The sequence below is a fragment of the Dicentrarchus labrax genome, unplaced genomic scaffold, assembly GCF_905237075.1.
Source record: "Dicentrarchus labrax unplaced genomic scaffold, dlabrax2021, whole genome shotgun sequence".
NCBI lineage: Eukaryota > Metazoa > Chordata > Actinopteri > Moronidae > Dicentrarchus > Dicentrarchus labrax.
The window spans coordinates 2172885-2196861 of record NW_026136705.1 but is presented as its reverse complement, the minus strand read 5'-3'; the positions used below and the strand labels follow the sequence as shown (position 1 = coordinate 2196861).

The following is a 23977-nucleotide window of genomic DNA, read 5'->3' as shown; positions in this document are numbered from 1 at the left end:
CTACAGAAGCTCCTTTGGGTCCAGGAGATCCAGGCTGTCCATCGCGACCGGGTCGACCGTCCAGGCCGGGCAGACCAGGTGATCCGGGGAAGCCGGTGTCGCCCTTCTCGCCCCTAACACCGTCGACTGTAATGGCATCGCCTCGGTCTCCCTTCTCTCCGGGGTATCCTGGAACACCTTGGGGACCACTGGGACCCTGGAAAGGAAACAAAGATTAGAAGATTAAGTTCAATGAGCTCAATCAAACTCTGACTCCTGGTCAGTCATGTAAAATACCAGTTGATATCAGCAAGTATTTTAGTCCTTAGAGAGATACAAAAACAAAATGATTGAGATATCATCCAGGACATCATCCAAAGTCCAAAACCCCCAGTTTACAATTTGTATGTCAGGTTTATCTGTTAAAAGATGATATGTGTTGTTTATGGGAAAGTAAAAAGTACTCACAGGGAGTCCAATGCCACCAGGTGTTCCTGGAAATCCTCTGTCTCCTTTGATACCTTCGCTGCCAGGAGATCCTGATGGAGGAGAAGAAAGGAGTTACAAATACAGTAACAGTGACACAATAATCCACTATAGATTTAAATTGCTCAGAGTGAATGACAGTTTGACAGCCAAGTATAAACTTTCAACTACCTGCTTTCTTCCAAAGTTCTGTCTAATTTATATATTAAATGACCACACCGCCGAATCGCTTTACATTAAAGACAAAAATAACTACAAGAACAAGAGGTTGTTACAGAAAAATAATGAACTCCGCATGAGTAAAGGGCCGTGAGAACAATAACTACAATGATGTGAGCACCCAGAGTATACATGGGTTGATATAAAAATGTAATCATTATCATGATTATTTTGGCCAAAATACACAATATTATCACTATAATCATATATATCAAATATACATATATAAACATAACAATTAACACCTGCTCACTTGTTAAACCTTCATCTTAAACCTGCACAAGCCCCAGTTAAAAGGTGTTAATGTCTAATTTGGATGTGTTCTTACCAGGGAATCCGGGTTGTCCTGCAGGTCCTGGTGGTCCTGGGATGGGATTGCTACCGCCAAAGCAGTTCACACAAGTATCGCCCTTGTCACCTGAAACAGCAAGAGACCACTGGGTCAGTGTTTTCTGTGTGGTAGTACTCACTATCTTAATTTTAATCCACTTTTTTGTTATGACATTTCATCTTAAACCTTACAGAACATGTTACTGTTGTATTTTATATTTTATATATTCAAGCTGTTATACTGAACATTTAGCCATCAAATATACAAATAATGGCTAGTCTTCTTGTACTAGCATCCCCCACCTTTCTGGCCTGTCTCTCCTGGGTAACCCCTCTCTCCCTGCACGCCGGGACGTCCGGGCTCTCCGGCGATGCAGTTTTGCCCTGCTGAGGAAAATCCTGGGGGTCCAGGGAGCCCAGGTGGACCCTGGGCACCAGGAGACCCTGAACGTCCTGGGGGACCTGGCAAAGAAAGCCCTGGAGTGCCAGAGTCTCCCTTTTGACCTCTATCTCCTGGGAAGCCTGGAGCTCCAGGCTGACCACCACCACCAGTAGCTGGAAGTCCTGGTGCTCCTGGAGGTCCTGTTAAACCTGAAGAAGACAAGAATTTGTATATAAAATTAAGAGGAGAAAGCAGACCAGACATCTTATTGACTTAATTAAACCTCAGCCGGTAGTGCCCACACTCCAAGTTCAAAATAACCACACTAGCTTACAGCTATGCTAATCTGATCAAGATAACTAGTCCATCTGCTACCCTTTCAAGAAAAAAATAAAAAAGCATGGCCACGAAGGAATTCCGATGTTATAGTCACAATATATTTAGACAAAGGTTGCTCATTGGCCACTTAGCAATGTGGTTCTTTGGCATTGAATTTCCCTCAGGATAAATAAAGTATTTATCTATCTATCTATTTAGCATTAAACAACCTGATTGCAAATAATATGTCTGTTTGTATTTACCTGCTGGTCCTCTGTCTCCTTTAAGTCCAGGTGATCCGGGGTACCCGGGCTCACCTTTAGGGCCAACCTGACTTCCTGTCTGTCTACCTAACACCTGGAGGGACAATCAGAAATAGATGTATTTCAGAATAAAAGGATAAACTCAACTGGCACAAATTGATTTGATGTTTTCATTAATACATTTAATAAAGTAACAATAATGATTATTAATACATGTTAATGACTTTAATATATATAGGGAAGAAATTAAATCAAGATGAGAGATGAAAATGTCGTGGTCAGAAGAATGTAGTGATCTGAGCACGTCTTTTCCAATGTGCAATTTTGTTCATTATTAGACACCAAAGGAAATGCTAGTAGGCGGTCAAATAAATAAATAATATGAAGGACAAGAAAAGTTAGATGGAGAGCAATGTCTCCACCCAGTGGTCAGTAGAATGTAGTGCATCACATGTACTTTTTTGTAACTTTTTAAACTTTTACTTTATGGCTACAAACATTCATAGGACTGAAGCTGCCAGTACAGCTAGAGTCTTCTATTGTAACTGTGTTGCCTTGCTCAATAGCACTTGGACAGTTCTTTTAGAACATCCTTAATACGGTTTCCCAAGCATGAATACAAATTTGCAAAACAGAATTGTAATGGGAAAAATATCTCCAAGACAATGTAGCAAACTATCTACTGGCAGTGAGATGCTGCTCCACAAAAAACTATAAGTGGATCATAATGGATAAGTTCGATTATTTTGTCAAATGAAAAAAATGTAATATACACACCACTCCCGGTGGGCCTGGATATCCAATGTCACCTTTAATTCCCTAAAAAGAGAGGAATAGGGGAAAGCTATGATAACAATTCATTAAATCACCATATGACTTATTGAATATAGTTTTAAAATTGATTAAAAAAAGCTGGAGAAAACCTACTCTCTCTCCATCCCTGCCGGGAGGACCTGGAAGGCCTGATTCTCCTTTGATTCCCTGAACAAGGAAAAAGACACGTGAATCAGAGATTTGAAAAAAAAAAAAAAAGGACTAAACAATTTTCCAGGGAAACATTAAATGTTATGAAGTGTCTAGTTCGTTGGAAGAACTCACGGGGAAACCCAGAGAACCAGGGTCGCCATCTTTGCCTGGTTTGCCCTGTAAAACAGAAGAAAAACTGTGATCAGGAAGAAGTCCAGACAGAAATGTATGCTCTGTTTTTTAAACAGTGAAGTATTAATATGTGTAGCTGGCCTTATACCGCTGTCTTTGTGAGGACCAGTTTAGATACAAATGAGTATATGGAAAGTGCCCATCCTCACTTCGTCAAAAGGTGGCATCAGATCAGCGTCCGTTGCGGAGCTATTGGCAGTTATGGCATGACGGGATAGTTTAACGCTAGGTGTGTGTGGCGACGTGTCGGAGAAGTGACTGACCAATCGCGGGTACTAAAGTGGTTAGCATAGATGCTGCTAAATTGAGTTACATCAGATCTGGAGAATATTTCTTCAGTGAAAGAAGAGCAAAGAACGACACTAAAGGCTTTGTTCGATGGAAAATCTGTTTTCGGTCTTCTACCGACTGGCTTGGGTAAGAGTTTGACTACATTCATTTGTTGTTCGCCCATGATACACGGGGATCGACAGATGGTTCATCCGATCACCTGGCCTGTAGCTTTTGAAAGTACAGGCCCTTTTTCGAGTTTCTTACAATGACTTCCCAGATGGGTCTGTGTAACAAACCGTCTGGAGCAGTCAGGTTAACGTATCCTCTTAAAAATTCAGTATCTTTGTCGATTTCACGCCACAAATTGTACAAATTGGTTTAATGGCGCACAGATTCTGACAGTCTATCTTGAAGAACAAATAAAGTGGGCACCACTGTCAGATGAAAGTTATGAAAACTGTTGGATGCAAACCTCCCCCCAGTGCTCATAAGTGATTTAAGTGCTTTGAAGCATATGGAGGCCTTTAGAATTAAGTTTAGCTGTAGGAAAGGGTTAAAAATTAAGTGATGGTTTAAATTGAGGTTAGGGAAAATATTATTTCAACGAAGGTCCTCACAATAAGTACATTTGTGTATCAGTTTATGTGTGAACTTTACTTACTCGTTTGCCTGCTTCTCCTGGTTCTCCTTTGTCTCCTTTCGGGCCACCTGAGGGACCCTACAGTGACAACAAAACACACGTCAACAACATGAATGGTTTTTCTTCTTACAGTAGCGCATTTTGCCTACAGGCTCTTTTTACAAAGTAGAAGTTTACAGGTGGGTGCAGACACTTACAGGAGGTCCTGGATAGCCTGAATCACCCCTGGGACCTGGAAGACCGGGGTCACCCTACAGAGAAAACACAGATAAGAAAGTTCAAAGCTTCAACCTAACAATTAAAAAAAAGCCCTTCAGTGATGGATGTCTGAGCTTTACTGGTTGCTAATGGTTGCTCTTTTAGTAATCAGGGACCTTCCCATCTTATCTATTGGAATGTACTGGGTACAAAATGTTTAAAACCACAACATAAAGAAATATGAACACAGGGATGCACCAAATCTATAAAGTGATTATGATGACTAATTCCTATACTGTTTTTAGGCTTTCTAGCCATTTCCAGCCTTTAACATCTTTCTTTAAATTGTGATTTTTGCAGGGATATACATTGACAGCCTTTGTACATTGTCCAATACTCACTAAAGTGAAAATATAAGCAAAACAAAGTAAAGAAATATCTCAAGAAGTGTCTGTGAATATACTAAGATAATCTGCTGCCATCAAGTGGCTAAAGAGAAAGTTGCAGCATCCAGCAGTTCATACAATTGAGTCAATTTTTAAATTTGCACATACATAAATTATTATATTTATTCATATACATAATACCTAATGTGCCCTAATGTAAACATGTTATTTTACGTTTGTTTTTCTTTCAGTTCAGCAGCAGTTGGAGTGTATTTCGTTACCTTACAGCTATTTAACGTAGCTTTTTTTTAAATGCTTGGTGTATTTAATTCAAAATTGGCGTCACTCTCAGTGCTAGGTTTGTAGTTTTACCTTGTCTCCTCTCTGAATCTCTGTCTCAGGTGGGCTCTTCTGTTCTCCAACTTGTCCCGGAGGACCAGGAGGTCCTGGCAAACCTGGATCACCCTGTGTTCACACACAGACACACACCAGATGAGTTTAAGGGTTGAAATTGGAGCAAAGAACAGGATGGACAGAGAGAGACAGAGACAGAGCAGTATGAAGATACAAGACGGCACTTTTTATTCTTTGGGCTTCGTTTTAGTGGTAGATGATGACAGTGAAACAATGACAATTTTCACTGCTAACACAATAAATACCTTCTCTCCTTTGGGTCCTTGGAAGTTCAATCCCATGTTTCCCTGTTGGAGGAAGCAAAGGAACATGAAATTACCAAACAACAAGCACTCAGTTTTAGGATACTTGATTGTCAACGGGATAAGAAAAGGACAAATCAGAATCAGAATCAGAAATGCTTTAATAATCCCAGGGGGAAATTACTTAATTACTTGCACGATCATCTCATCTTTGCTGTTTGTTTTGATGAAAAAAACAACAAAATCCAACCAATTCTCTATTGATTTGTCAGCATTTGAACTCACCTTTGGACCAGGAGGACCGGGAGGACCTGGACGACCCTGGAAAATGACACCAGAAAACAATATTGTTGGACTAAACGTCATTCAACTGCAATGGAAATATACATAAAATACAAATTGTCCACGGTGATATGATGTTTTGGGGCAGCCTTATTTACCTCGTAACCTCTGGGTCCTGGAGGACCCAGTGGACCTTGCAAACCGGGAGGTCCCTGAGAGCCCTGTGATCATTAACACATATAAAAAAAGTTATACACACAAACATAGAGTTTTTATCCTGTTAATATTGGATTTGTGATATTGGACCAAATATTGAGTGATATTCAGATATTAGATGTTAAAATACGTACTTTGGTCATGATGTATTTATGTATGTATTTATAATATTTCAATATATAAATGATCAAATTTAAATAATGTGCGTCAGTCTATCAACATAACCCTTCAATATACAGCTTTCTGCTGTCTGTTTCCCCCTTTTGTGGCTTTAAGGTTGGAATAATCCTCTTTTTGGACTCTCTCTGACAGCCTCACATATTCTGTATCAGTTTGGTCCAGCTCTTCAGTAACATGATGCTATATGATGTTTACAATGTGAAATATTCAAACCCAAAATGTTTTTATGGCATCACCATCACAAAAGAGTATTAGGAATAGTATTATTTTAGATTTGCTCATTTTACCCTAAAATTCTGCCTGATTTATTCGGTGTCATTGGAAACTTTGCCACTAGATCTCCACTGGAACTTAAAATAAAATATATAAAGTGGGTTTGAGCAAAGGTTAAAATGCACAAAAACTCACAGGAACTCCTGGCAGCCCGGGCAATCCCACTGCTCCTTTCTCTCCAAAACGATTGGTGGAGATCACATCACCTGGGTCTCCCTGTAGAGGAGGAAAACACGACCAGAGGAAACTGTTAGACATGAAATGTCAGTGGTAAGAGGCAAAGAAGCATCTGCTGTTTCTTTGAGGTTTGTTATTTCAAAATATCAGACACTGTTTCAGGAGAATGGTCCCACAATTAAACAGCACCATCTTGTGGCAAAACACAAAAATACAACCGGACAGTTTTCTATTATAGGAAAGTCATTGAAACGTCTACTCAGATCACACAAAATGAGCAGCTTGTATCCGTTTGTTGTGTTTTCAAAGCTCACTTTTACAATAATGTCTGCCTGGGTAAACTCTGACTGACTGAACAAGTTGCACAGTTTTAAACATGAAACACTTTCTTGAGCCTAATAGGGTGAAGTAGGATATAATCCAATCCAATACTAAGCCTTGAAAATAGAATAAGTGTGTTTGGTAAATTACTGTTGCTAATGCTACTTTTGAACAGCCAAGACAATGATTAGGTAACACAGCTTTCATTGTATGCTAGTTTTTAAATGAACATCATACATACAATAATATTGTGGGCTAGCTTTTCTACCTTTGGTGTTTATCCTGGGTTCAACACTGGAATAATAATACACTTTGGCTTTTTGAAACCTTGTATTCTTTTATTTGAACATTTCTTGCACTTTTTATTTACTCAACTACTGAAATCAATTTAATTTTATTCCTATTAATATGTTGTTCTTTTGACACACAAAAGTATTTTAAAGTTGGGTGAAGATCGAACTTCGATTGGAAATATATAAAACTCTTTGTACCAATAACAAAACAGTTAAATAAAGATGAATGCGGTAATCCTTGACAACACACTTACCTTTGATCCTGGCAGACCGGGTGGACCCTAGAAAGGAGAAATAAAGGAGGAGGAGAAGAAGAAGGCAAATGTTAAAGGAAATGTTAAACAGTGATTACTGTGTTAAACAGTCTGATAATAACAAACAGACTTCCCCTTCACTGCTGCAAACTCACCGGCCTTCCCTGCTGTCCGACGATTCCTGAACTTCCTGGTAAACCCCTATCACCCTGGAGAGAAGAGCAAGCAAGAAGCACATGAGTTTGAGAAAATGTGCTCAGGTAAAAAGCTTATAAGTGGACACTGAGTTAAGAATTTTTTTGTTTAAGTCATGGCATTACAGAATAATACTCGTCTGGAAATAAATACTCAAAATCTAACATTTCTGGTTAAAAAGATGAACAAATATTCAAAGCTGGGCGCAAATTAGCTTTGGTGTAAGAATATTGCTAAGTATTATCTTTTAAAAATACATCAAAACCATCTTAATTTCTTGTTTTATTTTTACAGAAGTACTGTCTTTTTAGATTTATATAATTAGTGTTTAAATTATTGTCAGTTCATTCAGTTACAAAACTTTAGTTGAATTTTTTCCAAATCCCTTTTTATTAATATTACGAAAAGACTTATCATTGGATACCTTTGTCCCGTTGCAACCCGGCACTCCTCTCGGACCTGGAGGTCCATCCTGTCCGGGCAGACCCTGGGAAACAGGAAGTAAACAGGAAGTTACATCACACATGCTACCTGGGTTTTTTGCAAAGTAAGAGTGGGAAGTTTTAGACAATGGGAAAACTCACTGGAAGTCCAGGTGTTCCTGGAAATCCTGGTAATCCAGAAGGCCCCTGCGAGGAGGAAAATAATAAATATCAGTAAATAAAGAAGATGTGAAACCCACAGGATTCAGCTCACTGACTGAATATGGACATCTGCTGGTTAGAAAGGGGTACTACAACCTGAAATCCCTGGGACAATTCATCCTCATGAATCATCAGGGGAAAATTACTCAAACTTAAATTCAACTTTTACTGACTAAACCTGTCTGTAGTGAGGAGAAAAACCAATATATTAATGTAAACCTGATTTAAAGAGAGTTTTTTTCTCAGTGTGAGAATAATTTGAAGAGTTAACTGCAAAAAAAGAGAGAGAAAGAACATGTGATATACTCACTCTTATTCCTTTTGGACCAATCAGTCCTTGAAGTCCATCGCTACCCTGAGAGGAAGAACAGACATTATTAAACTGGATCAGACACAACTGCTGTGTACTGAAAGACTGCACCAAAACACCCCAGATCCTTTGAAAAGGGAGGCCCACTTCATGGAAAAATGTGTTTATACTCAGGAAATGTTTCAAATTAAACCTGATCCTGATTATAAAAGCGTAGATGTGCAATTTCTACCTGAATACCTACAGGAAGTAGCCCTAAAATACAGTTCTTATCTCAACCAGAAATAGAACCAAATGTCCTCTACGCCCGACCGGAAGTGAGGTTTCTCTTCTCTTCCCTCGACTGTTCGAGTAAAACCTGGACTGTTATTAAATTTAAACCAAACGTCATTCAAATGGACCCCAAACCCACCTTCTCTCCTCTGGGTCCGATCGGCCCTTCAGGTCCGGGGAATCCTGGGACTCCTGGCTGTCCGGTGAGACCTGGGAAACCCCGCTCACCCTGCGCACAGTGACGCAGATACAGAACTTAATACATTACTTATTTAATTACTCCCCCCCCCCATCACACTCACACACATAATGACATGCAAAGAAACGCATACAAATACACAGCCATTAACATACACAACTATACACTAAATTATATTCATTTTTTCTGCATTTATAAGCTGAGTATTAACTTTTAATAATTGCTTTGTCGACACCCATAACTCTGCTGTAAACAGATCATAAAGATGACAATAGAGTAAAACAGTTGTTAGAATTTAAAATGTGTCTTTATAGGAGACATTACATTTGCTGAAATATACATAATAAGAACAACATGTCTTAATATAATGTTATAATTAAATGGGGGTTAAGATAGCCGTTATCTTTTATGCCATCATCATATTTCACGAATAAAAAAATATTGCATCTGCTGTTATTTCAGTGCAAAATTATCATGCATAAACCTTTTTAAAGTGTCAGCAGCATTCGTCTGTGTTTACACGTATTGACCGCTGTACATCGTGCATATGTGTGGGTTGTGTGTTTTTGCCTACCTTGGTTCCTTTCACTCCACTGCAGTCACATTTGGATCCCGCACACCCGTGGCAAGCCTGTTGGGAGACAAGAAAAAGAGAGATGAGGATATTTAAAATGCTTTTTATTTATTGTATATATATCAGTGTACAAAAGAACAGCAAGTAGTAGTACAGACACGAAAAAGAAAGTAGAATAAGGGATTCAACTTCATACTCAAGTAAGAATAAAAAGGTACAGGCTCTGAAATGTACTAGAGTATAAAAGTAAAACCTAATCTCTGAAGAACATTTTCTACCAATTTCTGTGCAAAGAGTCAAATAGAATCGACATCAATCTTGATTTTGGGAAGGCGTGCAATGATGCAAGATAGTAATCATAGAAATGGATAGTTCCTCTCAAATGCATTAAAAACTAGCCTGCTCTGAAACTGTATGGAGTAGAAAATACAGATATTTGGGTAAAAATGTAGGTAAAAGTATAAATAAGTCAAAAAATAAATACTCAAGTAACTACTTAAGTACAATACTTCCCACCACAAAGCATTAAATATATACATATACCGGTATATGTATATAAAATCATATAAAGATGTTGCTGCTGTATAAATAAAGGCAAAAATGTTTAAATGTTCATTATAATCTTTATTTGCATGTTTCTGATTGCAATTTTCTTCAATATTATCTTTCAGTCAAAGTGGATTAGAGGGCGCTCCATCATTACACCACTGCAGCACTGCCTGCTGCAGGCAACCTGTCGCTCCCCACAGGGAAGGAGAAAGGTCTGTGGATCTCCCTGCAGGTTTGTTTGATGATGAGATGACAATGCAAGGTCAGCGAGGATTAAGAAAACAACCAGCTGACCCAAAATAAAAAGCTTTTTTATCTCAACCCAAACAACTCAAAAAACCCTTCACTTTTCTCAACAGGAAGTGCCTTTTGGGTGTGCAGAGAGTGGGAAAAGTTGCAGAGACGAGGGTTAAAGGAAAGCCGAGAAGGGAGGCAGGGATGGGAGTGGGAGTGCCAAGCTGTTGATTAACTTTTCCCATGCTTGTTGACACAGCGAATGCCAGACGGGCATCGATTGCACGCATGCCAGGCAGCCAGGTTGTGAGAAACACGGAGAGGCACAGAGTGCACGAGAGAGGACAGACAAGTCAGCATTCTTCTGTGTCTGCGAAAACCTTTTTGTGTGTCCGTGTTTGTGTTGATGGGTTTCATTCTATTATCGTTTTATTGGTCAGTGCAGACAGTAAGGCTGTGACTAATTCTCTGTGTAGATTCATCTATGTACCATGATTAATTGATTCATTGTTCAGTGTAAAAACTCAAAGATATTGAATTTACAGTGATTTAAAACCAGAAAACAGCTCAGGGAGGCAAGTGAAGGACTTAATGGGTCAGATTGAAGACTGTGAAACTGGAGGCACATGTTTGGCGTCTCAGCCCAGTGATTCCCACAGTGAGATCACTGAAGGGAGGTTATATGTTTGGTGACAACACACTGTCTCCCACACTGACCCCCCCCACCCAAAACAGTGTTACCTCATCGGTTCAAAACAACCAGTGATGGAGGAAGTCCTCCAGATCCTGTACTTAAAGCTACTACAAGGAGTTTTTAACTGGTTATAAAACAGTCTCAATTTAACACTGCTGCCTCTGTATGAGCTACATAAGCAAACAAGACCATGACCTAGAAGAATTGCTGTTTCTACGTAGTTATTGTTAATCATCGTTGGGTGGGATTCCCCTTGCAATCAATGAAACAAGGCAGTAGGAATGCTACCTCTTTTGTCCACAGGGGCCGCCAGAATCAACACAAAATTAAAGTTTCTTTCTGCTTGAAGTACAAATAGTAATATTGCAATGTAGAAATGTAGAAATATTCAGTTGTAGTAGTGAGTAAAAATACTTTAAACTACTTTTTGTTCTATCTTATAGTTTAACCGACAAAAATGCATCATATTTTATAAACTGATTTAATGGAAAAGCTCTAATGTAGCTTGATATATAGTAAAAAAAAGTACAATATTTCCCTCTGAAATATAGTTGAGTAGAAATATAAGAGTAACTTTTAGAGATGGAAATGCTCAAGGTAAAAACAGCTGTTCACATCTGTACCAAAATCATATCCAACAGTGTTAATCTTCTGAGCAAAGATATGCAAAGCTTTAACATACAATCTGTTGCAGCTGGGACTCACATGTGTGTGTTTTTCTATATTAAGTTACTAAACATGCCTGTGTGTGTGTGTGTTTCAACACTTTGTGGATACAATATCAGGTTTCCTGCAAGGCCTCTCACTAGCAACATTATAACACGGTCTCTGACAAAGGTCAACATCTGACCGTGTACAGTGTGAATATTACAGTATAGAAGTTGCCTCTCGATGTGCATCAATAATAGAACCTGTAATACTACAAACACTTTAAAATTCACACACATACAATGAAATCATTCACTACAATTAAATATATTAGGGTTTCAGGCTGAACAATTATTATATATAACAATATTTAATAGTTTAGCCAATAATCTGTCTCTTTAACAGCAGCCTTAATCCACTTTTATCAAATTCTGTAACTATTATTTGTCATTTTAGTTCTTATTTTTCTTGCTAGCCAATATATTTTATGTAATCATACATGTTTTACTATGTTTTTATGTTCCGCAAAGTAATCTAAACTGTTTATCACCACGTGGCCTGTGTTTGTACACATGCAGATAGATAGTGCATGTATACATTACATTCCCGAGTGTGTGTACAGGATGTGTCCGCAGTTATAAACCAGGTGTTAACCACAGACTGACAGACTGTTGAAACCACACAGATCTGTGCCCTGATAGACCCCTATGAGCCACGGTGCTGTGCAGCTTCGAAGCTAAAGCAAGGCACTGTTGGCAGCCAGGGTTCAGGGTTTGATTCCCAGCGAGAGTATAACGCACGCATACGTCAAAGTCAGGAGTTTTGGATTAAAAGATAGGCAGAACGTTGTATGTTGGCAGTAAACATAAAATGCGTGCAAACCGTTATCTGGACTGGAGCGTAGACGGGTTACCAATACACACACATGCCTGAATACATTTGCACATGGGTAGTCAAGTGTGTGTGTGTGTGTGTGTGTTTGTGTGGAGGTGTTTTTACAAGCCCTGAATCTCCAGATTAGTCTCTGGTCTGCTTCAGCTCAATGCAGTCTGCTCTCCCACGCCCAGGCCTGCAGCTCACACTCTTTTCACCTCCATCTCTCTCTCTCTTTCTCTTCATCCATCTGTTTTCCTGTCGTCTATACACTGACCCCACTCGCCTCCACATGTGTTCATCCAGAAAATCATGGCGGAGCTCACTTTTGCTCTAATAAACTTTCAAACATTCATAGATGCTCAGTCCGACTCTGGAGATTTCCACTTAAACCAGCTGCAGCTGTGTGCTGTCAGAGCCGCACTGTGCCAACTTTATGGACACTCACACACACTTAGGGGTGGTCATATCATGAAGTTATGTTTTTTGAAAACACTGCATAGATTTGCACCAGTTGCTAGAGAGCAGTGTTGTGACCTGAGGGCTATGCTGGATGTTACAGGAATTGATTAGAGCTTTGATTCTCCACCCGACACGACCCGCCGGGTTCAGGCCCAAAACTGCTGCCGTCAGTCGGGTTTGTGTTGGGCTCGGACAGAATTACATCTATGTAATACTTTATAAATAATGCATGCAACTGTAATGAATGGGTGTTTGCACTATATTATATGCAGAATGTAGTTTACTTTTTTTTATAACTATTTAAATTATTTAAATATGTTTTAATTTTAAGCAAAAATTTGGGTTCGGGTTGGGCCCAACATTGCCTCTGTGGTTCAGGGTCAGGTCGGGCCTGATCATAGCTCTAGAACTGACAAATGCAGATCCAACTGTTCTGGTTACATAAAGAATGAAATGTTTTTTTTAAACTCAGATTTTATACATATGGTGGTGTACTTGACAGTTTTCCGAAAATTTGTTTTGTTTTAATCGCTAAATTTATCGCCTCCCTTACAAGAAAGTACCAACCACCTCCCTTCATGTATTGTGCCAAAACAAACAGCATCAATGAATGAAATCAAGCAGGAAATAACATTCTTAAACTGTATCCATTACACAACATGTCTATGCAAAACCTCTCGGTGTGCTGAACAGCTGATGTGTCAGCAGATTAATGTCTCTACTTGTGTGATCTAATAAAGGCATTTTCAGTATTCATATATTCCTGTTAGTCATCTCACAACCTCTCAGATACAGCTTGTGACCCCTGGTTGGGGTCCTGACCCCCAGTTTGGGAACCACTGTCATAACATATATGAGAATCAGACCTAGGGTCACTACATTATTACATTATGTGGCCATTATTACTTTATTAGGTGGAAAAGATGAAATTGCACACTAAATAATGGTATAATCTATATTATTACATCATTAATCTATTTTATGACATTATTAATCTATTATATTGACAGAAGAAATGTTACACAGTCATATTGAAGGTGTAATTAATGCACAATTTGGCAGTTTATTACATGTTTGGATAATCTGAAGCAACCTTATATTATCTAGTTATAGTAGCTGCAGGCAGAGGTGCACTAGTGTTTGATTTACTACAAATCTGTTGCCCTTTGTGGTAAAATAAAAGACTGAACAGAGCCTAAATCAGCCTAAATAAAGTGTTAAAAGAATCTCTCTCTCTCCATGCTGTTAACTCCCTCTCTCTACCCTCTCGTTTACCCCCATAGCACTGACGGGGCATGTAATCCACTTAGAAAGGTCACTGAGCTGCAGATATTTGCCCCACTCTCTCTGTCTGCCTCTCTTTTAGCTCTCTATATCATTTCCTTCACTTTCTCCTCACCTCCGCCCCAGTTTTTTTCGTCATGCCAACCCTGCGATCCGACCTGACGGGAGTTAAAACCCGGGCTGGTTCTCTGGGGCCTGCCCGCTAAGCACCACTGGAGGTCCGTATAGGACAGGTAATCTCAGTCATGACTGCACAGTAACAGCTCTGATAATGAGGCTGAATGTTCAACATATAGGCCTGCAACCTGAGCAAAATTCCCCTCGTTTTTCTTCTTTGAAAAGGTAATTTCACTCAACTTCAACTAAAGAAGATTTAAGCTAAAAAGACTTGACTTGTTAACTTGCGGGTGGTAGCTACGAATGTTAGCTGGAAAAGAATGTGGTTGAGGTCTCATTTAGCTTTTTATTTCTACCTATATTCTCTTTTTCCTGATCGCTTTGCTCCCACTTTAATGGAACCAACCTAATTTTAAAGATTTCATTTAAATCTGTCTCGTAACTAGACCACATATCAGAGAATTTTCTGTGCACCAACATTAAGAAATGTATGATATCAAGAAATAAACCACAATCTATCTGCATACACTTGTAACTGTGTATGTAGGCTACTTCCTATTGTAGTTAAGTGTGTAGGCCTGTTTTAACTGTAGATTGTGAGAGACTGCAGACAGCAAATTAGCTCAACAAGAAAAAAAAGGCAAATAAGTATCTCAGGCGTTGACTTTTATGTAAAGGTGTGTACAGAGTGATGGAGAGGTGACTCAGGTAAGGGTGGGTAAAGTGAGGTGAGGAGAGTGTGGAGGAAGAGGGGGGCCAAGCGGAAGGCACGCACCCGGGGATTAGACTGGCGAGACTGGAATTCCCCCGCTCATCAAAGACTGATGATTAGACACCTATACACACTGCCCTGCCCTGGACTCACACGCACACAAAGACACACACATATGCAGCATGGATACAGGAGATAGACAAATACTCATAAACAGTACACACAGCTGCAAAGACACAAAAAATAAGAGTGTATTTATCCCTTTTGAACATCATTAATACGCAAATACACACACGTGAGCTTGTGAAACCCCCCGATTTGACCACAACTAATAACTTCTGCTTTTCAACAGTGATCTCAGCTCAGCAGCCAGTAACCGCAATCTGAAACTAAAGCCAACGTGTTCACACCAGCTCCAACGTGACTGACACACACACACAGAAGCATGTCGGTCAGGTATATTTGCAGGATACACTTTTCATTGAATGTGCTGCATCTCAAAATCAGATTTCACCTTTTTTTTCCTGATCTAGATATGAATCTGGACCATAACAAACTCGAACTACCACCAAAGAAGAAGAGATGTTCAGATACCATTTCTTCCTTCCCGATACCAACCCCCGATACCTGCCGATAACGAAGTACCAGTCTGATACGTGAGCACTGAAAAATAGACACTACTAAGCCTGTATGATTGTGATCATGGTTGTATGGCCTGACTCAGGTTAAACCCTTTATCAGAGTCAGAGTAGAGTGCTCAGAGTCTCCTCTGAAACAGTAACCCTAACCCCTTACCTTAACCCCTAACCCAGGCCCCCTAACCCTAACCCTAAACAGGACACTGGTGGGAAGTAGCTGGGTCCCATTTCTGAGCTAATAAATTGAAACACATCGGTGCGCAGATGCACGTACTCTTTGATACCGAAATACTGCCTTTTAGGCAGCATCGGAAGAGAGAAAGAGAATGAGGCGTTGCTGGGCTAAAAATGTAAATTGAGTTATTGATGGAAAATCAGCATTAAGTTGGTTTCCCATATGATTTTAGATCAACATATGGGCTTGTTTAGTCCACATTTTAATAAGTATTACAATCCTTAGCAGCTTCTAATCTGGTGCCCTGAGTTGTACCTTTAATGATGGAAATATGGAAGATACATTTTGGGAATACTAACATTTTCTTTCTTGGAGGCTTTAAATATGAAAGACGCTAGTACAGGATTATTGTAATAGTATCATTTCATGGCTCAGCTTTCTGTGTGTGTGTTCTACTTCACGGGTTGAATATCTGTGTGTTTAAAGTGTGTTTATCCTGTTCTGGAGAGCAGCGCTGCAGGCTCCGAGCCTCTGCGTCAAACCGCTGATCCCTTTCATCGCGGCTGGACTTGAACTACTTCAAGGTGCTGACGCCCCGAGAGTGACGACCAAACCAAATATTTTCACTTCGACAAAAATCCAACCATGTGTGTTTTAACTGACCGGCTCTTTGGAAGTGGAAGACCCCCGACTGGAGGACCCCATGTGTCACACTCACACACATGCCATCGTGCCACAGCGCCGGTCCAGGAATTCCATTGATATTCCCAGGAATTCTCTTTCTTCTCTAGGCAATTTTCTTTCCTCTCTTCTCTTTTCATTTGGTCTAATGAATGTTGACCCCTGTGACCTCCCACTGAGAGATACCTGCAGGGAGGGCACTTTGAGGCACCGGGCAGCAGCTGACCACCATCTCTGCACCCCAGTAGTAAAGAAAGTATTCACATTTTTTTTGCTTAAGTCAAACTACTAATGCCACACTGTAAAAATATTATATATTTAAATGAAAGTATTAAAAAATATGTAAGTATAATCAGGAACATGTATTTTAAGTATTCAAAGTACTTAATGCAGTAAAATGTCCCCTGTGACTGTTATATGCTATTACATATTATCATTAGATTATTATTACTCATTAATAATGTAAAAACAACTGTTGTAGTTGGTTGAGGTGGAGCGCATTTTGAATAGGACTGCAACTAATTAACAAAAGCATGCATCAAGTTTAATTTTTTAATCTTTAAAATCAATACATAAATTATATTATTATTAATTTTAGGATTATATTATTATATATTATAAGACGTTTGATCCCCTGGGAAACATATAAAGTGAAATGTAGTGTAATAAAATCATTTCAATTAGCACCACATTTACCAGCTGTTATATTATGTACTCATCAATAATATGAAATGGGCCATTCATTTATATTTACTTTTTGTACATTAAAGGGAGAGTTTAAAGCATTTATATCGCTCTCTCCAAAGTCAATATCTTTCGAAAAAGCAGTGATTTTACCTCACAGCACGCAGGAGTTGCTGGTCTAACGTAAGTCACATATTAACTAAAATTAATCAACTGAGGCAGCAGTGGACCATCAACTGCTGTGTTCTGCAAGGTCAAAATAACAGTTTTTGTCAAGGGAGTTTGGTGACTTTGAAGAGAGCATAGATTAATATTAACACTTCAGTTTCCCGGTGAGGCAAAGTGGTAAAAATATTCTAAATACAGCGTTCAATAAAACTGGTATTGAAATCTTTAAGTGACTAAAATAAGTTTTTGTGTGCTTCTCCAAACTGGGGGTGTGCACATTACTTCAGGTAATACACTGACCACAGACACAACCCTACTTCAAAAATCGGAACCTTTGCTAATGCTTTTGTACTTTTACTTAAAGGACCAGAGGTGAAGGATTTAGTGGCATCTAGTGGTAAAGTTGCAGATTGCAACTAACTGTAAAATATGTAGGAGAAACTTCGGTGGCTCTATTTACAGCCAGTGTTTGGTTTGTCTGTTCAGGGCCACTGTAGAAACATGGTGGCCTCCACGGAAGGTGAAGACATATCATCATCTCTCTTTTCTTTAAATAATAATGTCAGTCTCTGTATAAGAGTGATGTGAGTGACTCACTGCACAACCACATGTCAAACCAGCAGCCTGCAGAGGTCACTTGGCTCCTGTTAAGCATTAGAGACACATAAACACACACAAAACTCTCTCTCTCCCTCTGCTTCCATACATCTGTAAAAACACACCTCGCCCTCTGTTGTTCTTTTTCATCTATTGCTGCATTTTCCTACAACTCGCACTGATCCATAAACAAAACAGGCGACTGTGGGTTTCATGCTGTTCTATAACGAGTGAACAGAGGAAGGTGGTGCTTTTAGGGGTTCTGGGAGGTTTTAGGGAGACACTTCAACAGGACGTGTGTTGGCTGCAACATGGGTCCTTTTAGTTACAGGTCGCCCTGCTGGACATGTAACAATACTGCAATTTATTTGACGTAATTCTTCAAATTAACCAAAAGTAACATTTCTATCTCATTCACACGCACTTTCTAGGGAGTGTTTGGAATTCCTAAAATGTGACCTTACAGATGGGACTTTATCCAAACAAGTCCTGAGACTGAGAGGTAAACACACACACACACACACACACACACACACACACACACACACACACACACACACACACACACACACACACACCATGTGTTTAATGTTCTGCATATTTGATGGGAACAGAATCCTGGGTGAAAAAAGCTTTAGGTTCCACTCATCTTATCTTCTACACTTGTTTTCACACCACAGGAGTGTGTTTGTACAGGAACAGAAACACAAATTAGAGAAAAATGTGGTTTCCTTAAAGGGGAACTGCACCAATTTTACACATCAAAGTCTGTTTATAGGTCTTAGGGAGGACTTGCATATGTGAGAAAAGGCTCCAGAGGGAGCTAAATACTTTTACTAAATAATTCTTACAATTGGTGCAATTTGCAGGTCTGCAAACCTAGAAAAGTTGTGCATGCAATAATACAATATGCATACAAGCACTGCTGATCTATCAGTGGTTTCTATCAGTGTCTGTCCTAGAAAATGTCCTCACATGGATCTTTTAAGTAGGAGAGTGTTCAATTTCTTCCCCTGGGATATATGACAACTCAACCTAGCCTAGCCCAGCCCTGCCCAGCCCGGCCCAGCTTGGCCCAACCCTGCCTAACACAGGTTCAAACATGCCTCTGTACCTCTCTCTACAACGCTGCACATACATCACTACTTGGCACGCTGCCTTGTAGCTACGGGCAACAAGAAATTAGAGAGGGGAGCGGTAGCTTGCCAGCTGAATACCTGAAAACGTGTAGCCTGGGGGAGAGACTGAGAGCAGGCAGGTAGGAGGAGAGAGGATGGGAGGAGGGAAGTTAACACAGAAGATGGAAAGAAAGACAGAGGAGAAGTGAAAGGGAGGGAGGAAAAAATGGCACCTTCACTTTTATAAACATGCTTTAAAATCAATGATAAGATTGTGTGGGGATTTTGTGTGTGAAGATTTAAGGATATATTTAGCTTCACAGTCTGGAAGTGAAACACAAAAACAGACAAATCTGTGTGGTCCATATTGTTGTTCTTCCTTTGGAAAAGCACAGGGGTGTGACCAGTCTGTTTGAGTCAATCATGAACCTTTCTTTGGGTGCAGGAGCTGCAGTAGAACAAATGAATCTATGTTTAAAGGAATCCCTTCGCTCTTCTTTCAAGTTCCCCTCAATTCAGGCTTTAGATTAAAGCATTTCCTGTTAAATTTGGTCTCAATCTGGGTCTCATCAGGATCTGGAAATATGCCCAGCAGTGACTCCCGTCTGCTCTCGAGGTTTTTTCCACCCGGAGCCAAAAAAACCTCAGCTGAAAACATAAATCTAAACAACTGTTTACATGTCGATATTTAGACAACTGTTTAACTTTGGAGCGAACAGCCATTAGCTCCTTATGCTTCCATAAACCAAGCATCGAAACCTGCATACTGTAGGTGTATCACTGTTTGGATGAGCTGTTGCCTAACCTTAATATTTACCCAGGAGCCTCTGGTGTAGACCAAACAAGATAGCAGCACTGGACAACCTGATACTGTATCTGTGAGACAGTCTCAGGACAGACAGGAGGGAAACCCGACCGCTCTGTGCTCAATACTGTGGAAGATATTTGTGATTTGGAGTTCAGCTGATTGAGCTAGTTTATGACACAAAGTGGGATTAACAGTTAATTGTAAACCATTTGCACATGAGGTTTTCTTTTTAGCTTAAAGTTATTTGAGTATTTTAGTATGTTACACTTCAATGATGGTTTTTTCAATAGTAGGGATAACATTGGATCCCATTCTCTGCTCATGTAGTTGTGATTGTAATCATAAAACTACTCTGCTTACGCATTCAACCCAAGGCTGCACCAATGAAACAACATGGAAGAAAATCAACTGGTCCTTATTACCTTGTACTATTTTGTGTGCCTGAGACTTATTTCTTTCTAACAAGCCAGCATCTCTTATAATTAAGTTTAATCAAATCAACTAAACTATGGTCTGAAATATTCACATCACTGTATGATGTTAAAATGTTCCTTTATTGGAAATAAAGAGCTCAGTCCAAACCATGACAAACAACTCCAGGCCAAGAGTATGAAAAAAGTGAGTGAGCAAGGGTGTCCACATACTTTTGGCCATAAGATATTTTGTGCAAACCATGCTCCTACCTGTACTCCACCACATGAGGGCAGTAACAAGAGAATACACATGCATGTTACAATAAAAAGACTTCAAACTAAACATTATTTAGATATTTATGAATCAAAAGTCCAACAAAATCATTATTATTATTGTTTTTAACCAATAAATGGAAGTATGATTAATGATAATCTAGGAAAACCAGAAACTGAATGTATCTCTACTAAAACTGCATATAAACTCATATAACCATGATTATGACTATAGTTAGTTATTTATAGTGTTTTGTACCATTTATGCCTATGCCCAGTCACACACAGTAAAGGGCACCAAAAATACTCAACATGACTTCTTACATAGAACAAATTACATCAGTTGACACTGATTTAGTGAGATCAATCAGATGCCTTACACATGGCTGTGCATCAGTTTGTTTTATGAATGAGTAACATTTACATTTTAGTTGCTGACTGTGTTTTCTAGCAGCAGTTTGATTCAGACGCTCACAGCCGAACGTGCTCTCTCTTGCTTCCCCGAGTCCCCGGTGTCTGATCTGATCTGATGCTGTGAGAGACATGTCACAGCAGGTTGGTGCCCTGCCTACATTTCTCTTAAATATGCTCACGTAAAAGCAGTCTCTAATGACAACAGACATGTGAGTGTCCTGCAGCTTGAGGATGACTTCAGCCTGAAAATGCTAGACAAAACATTTGCTGTCACACTGTGAAAGGACTAGCTTCTATAGATTAGCTTTTAGCATTGTAGCAAGCTTTAGTAAATAGCCTTCTTAATTTTCACTTGATTGACTTCAACTTTTAACAAAATATATAAGGAATATTTGATATTTAATATTTTAATCTTTGTGTTAGTGCACCTGGAAGATCATTTAATAGGTTTTTAGGGGTTGTTTTGGCCTAAGACATAGACAGTGAGGGAGCATTTATTTTTTTGCATGACACAGCATTTTAAAAGCGAGAAAGTGATATAAACACAAATGGCAAAGTCAGTCCTCAATGCTTTATGGCTATCAACGTTAGGTCTCTCTTCCTTTTATCTGTTTATCATCTTTTATCTGTTTACCTTACAGCTTCAGTTCATCTTGATTTACCTTTCTCATCTGCTCTCTCTCCTTTTCTAGTCAAAAAATGTCTGTCTCGCCTCTCTATCTCTCCCTCCCACTCTTGTTCTTCTTCTTCTTGTCTCATTCTGTGCTGTGACATATTGTTATGACCGGCGGGGGTCTGTTTTTCTAGAGGAGACGAGGCATGCAGGGCATCCAGCGTTGACACACACAAACACACGCACACACTTACACTTGTACTCACATACAAGGAAAAAAAAAGTACGGTATGTCTTTGTCTTCATATTTTACATTTCATTCTGTATTAATAATAAGGTCGGAAAAAAGACAAGAAAACACACTCCCTCACTCTTATGCACACACAAAAACACACGCAAAAGCACACATGCCTGAGGACATCACCGCAAATAAAAGCTAAATGTTGCTTATCCAAAAGATGGGAGAAAGTGGAAGAATGTGTACAAATATGAAAGACAAAAATAATGCCAAAATAGGAAATTCAACTGCTAAAGAGACAGAGAACGGAGAGAGAGAGAGAGAGAGAGAGAGAGAGAGGAAAAGCCTTAAAACTTGCCTTTTTTTGCCACATAGAAACAGGGGACAAATTAAAGGAAAAACCCATTTCCATACCGGGCACTGAACAGGCTGATGAGTATGAAAATGAAACCAGTTGGACCCCTGTGGAGTGACGCATGATAGTGCTCTCATCAAAACACCAAATGACGGAAAATGTTCTGAAAGAAAGGTGTTCATCACTAACTAACCAAACAGTAAAGTTCAGAGGGCACTGAAGCTTTTCTGCAAGCCTTAATAAAGACACTTTATGTTGATATTTCATTTAATTTGTCACCCACCTGTACACCAAAACTAACACAAAGAAAAAAGACCAGAAAGTCATTAAAAATTACAAAAAGACACCAACAAGTACCTCAAAATGTTACAAATATGATGCCTAGAGCAGAACGGTCCATAAAAATGTTCCGTAAAAGTTATTCAAGGCTAAAGGAAGAACAACAAAATAAATGAGAGAAGAATATCAAGTAATAAACAAACAACTAATGTACAAACAAGTGATTTTGTCTCCTGCTGCCCTCTGTGTCACTCAGCAATGGGAAAAATGCTCCAACAGAGACCTCAACATGCACATTATCCTCCAAATGCATGCTAAAGGCTTAGCTGCATACCAGCCGGCACACTGACCTGGGATTAACTAAGACCAGGCTCCACCTGAGGACACACACACACACACACACACACACACACACACACACACTGAAACACAGCGGTGTACGGCTTAGTGTAAAGTACAAACAGTATTTGTGACTACTGTATGTAGTACAAGTTATTAGGATTTGACTGGACTCTGATCTGATGTGGAGGGAGGAGAAGTGTGAGTGAAGGAAAGAAACAGACAGAAACTGAGAGAGACACAGAAAGGGACAGACAAAAGTATCAACAGACATAGAGGAAAAACAAAAACATTACAATAAAACGAAAGAAATAAAGGATAAAAGTTCAAGAATAAGCACTTTAAGGCAAATTTGTAATTTGGGGATATATGAATAAATAAACTGGCTTGTTTTGAAGGAAGAGAAGGAACTACAAGTCACCCTAACTGATAAAATATGACTGTTATTGAATCTGCCGCCTTCATGGTTAAGATTTGGTTAAAGCTGCACTAATCAATATTTTTATATAAACAACAGATCAAATCCCGATGTATAATGTGAGAGGAGGGAATTGTAGTGATGAACACACAGAGAATGAACTCCTGAATCTGCAGCTCTACCAAACATTTTAGCGTCTTTCAGCACACTGTTTTGGTTTTAAAGGACCCGTGTGTAGGATTTAGTGCCATCTAGTGGTGGATATTATATTCCATTTCTCCTAACAATTACACACTGGACCTTTAAGGCCTACAAATTTACAAATTTGCTTCACTCTCACAGTTTTCATCCGCCTCTTTTCCAGCGGCAACAGGATAAAGTTAGCGACTAGTTGGGGAACATAGTGGTGCATAACGCAGCTAAAAGAAGCATAAAAATCAACAGCTAGCTGCTAGATGCGTAAATAGGCAACGTTTTGCTAACAACTTTGTCCCTAAGTGGCATAAAAATGAGTTAATGTGGGTGAACAGACAGTTAAGCGTTGAAGGTTGGTGGGAAACAGTTAATGCGACCATCCCACCATTCTTCCTAAAGGGCAGCAGAGCTACAACAACAGCCACTAGAGGTCCTTGTAAACACAACTCGATCGTTTTAGGGCGAGGTGAAGGAGGGAGCAAGAGAGGAAATGTTTTTGTATAGCTCGTCCTTTAATTT

At 39.4% G+C, this 23977-nt stretch overlaps 1 protein-coding gene across 1 annotated transcript in view; it reads right to left on the bottom strand.

Moving 5' to 3' along the window:
- Nucleotides 1-23977, bottom strand: part of col4a5 (collagen, type IV, alpha 5 (Alport syndrome)) — a 51181-nt gene that overhangs the window by 16955 nt on the left and 10249 nt on the right. Inside the window, exons 2-23 of the mRNA XM_051400419.1 lie at nt 9480-9536; nt 8846-8935; nt 8434-8478; nt 8064-8108; nt 7904-7966; nt 7440-7493; nt 7285-7311; nt 6375-6455; nt 5729-5791; nt 5574-5609; nt 5292-5333; nt 5005-5097; nt 4246-4299; nt 4070-4126; nt 3076-3120; nt 2905-2958; nt 2755-2796; nt 1978-2071; nt 1318-1605; nt 1013-1102; nt 448-518; nt 5-196 (exon numbers count right to left, since the gene is read on the bottom strand). Of these exons, the coding sequence (XP_051256379.1) occupies nt 5-196; nt 448-518; nt 1013-1102; nt 1318-1605; nt 1978-2071; nt 2755-2796; nt 2905-2958; nt 3076-3120; nt 4070-4126; nt 4246-4299; nt 5005-5097; nt 5292-5333; nt 5574-5609; nt 5729-5791; nt 6375-6455; nt 7285-7311; nt 7440-7493; nt 7904-7966; nt 8064-8108; nt 8434-8478; nt 8846-8935; nt 9480-9536 (1683 nt within the window). The remainder of the gene's footprint in view (nt 1-4; nt 197-447; nt 519-1012; nt 1103-1317; nt 1606-1977; nt 2072-2754; nt 2797-2904; nt 2959-3075; nt 3121-4069; nt 4127-4245; nt 4300-5004; nt 5098-5291; nt 5334-5573; nt 5610-5728; nt 5792-6374; nt 6456-7284; nt 7312-7439; nt 7494-7903; nt 7967-8063; nt 8109-8433; nt 8479-8845; nt 8936-9479; nt 9537-23977) is intronic.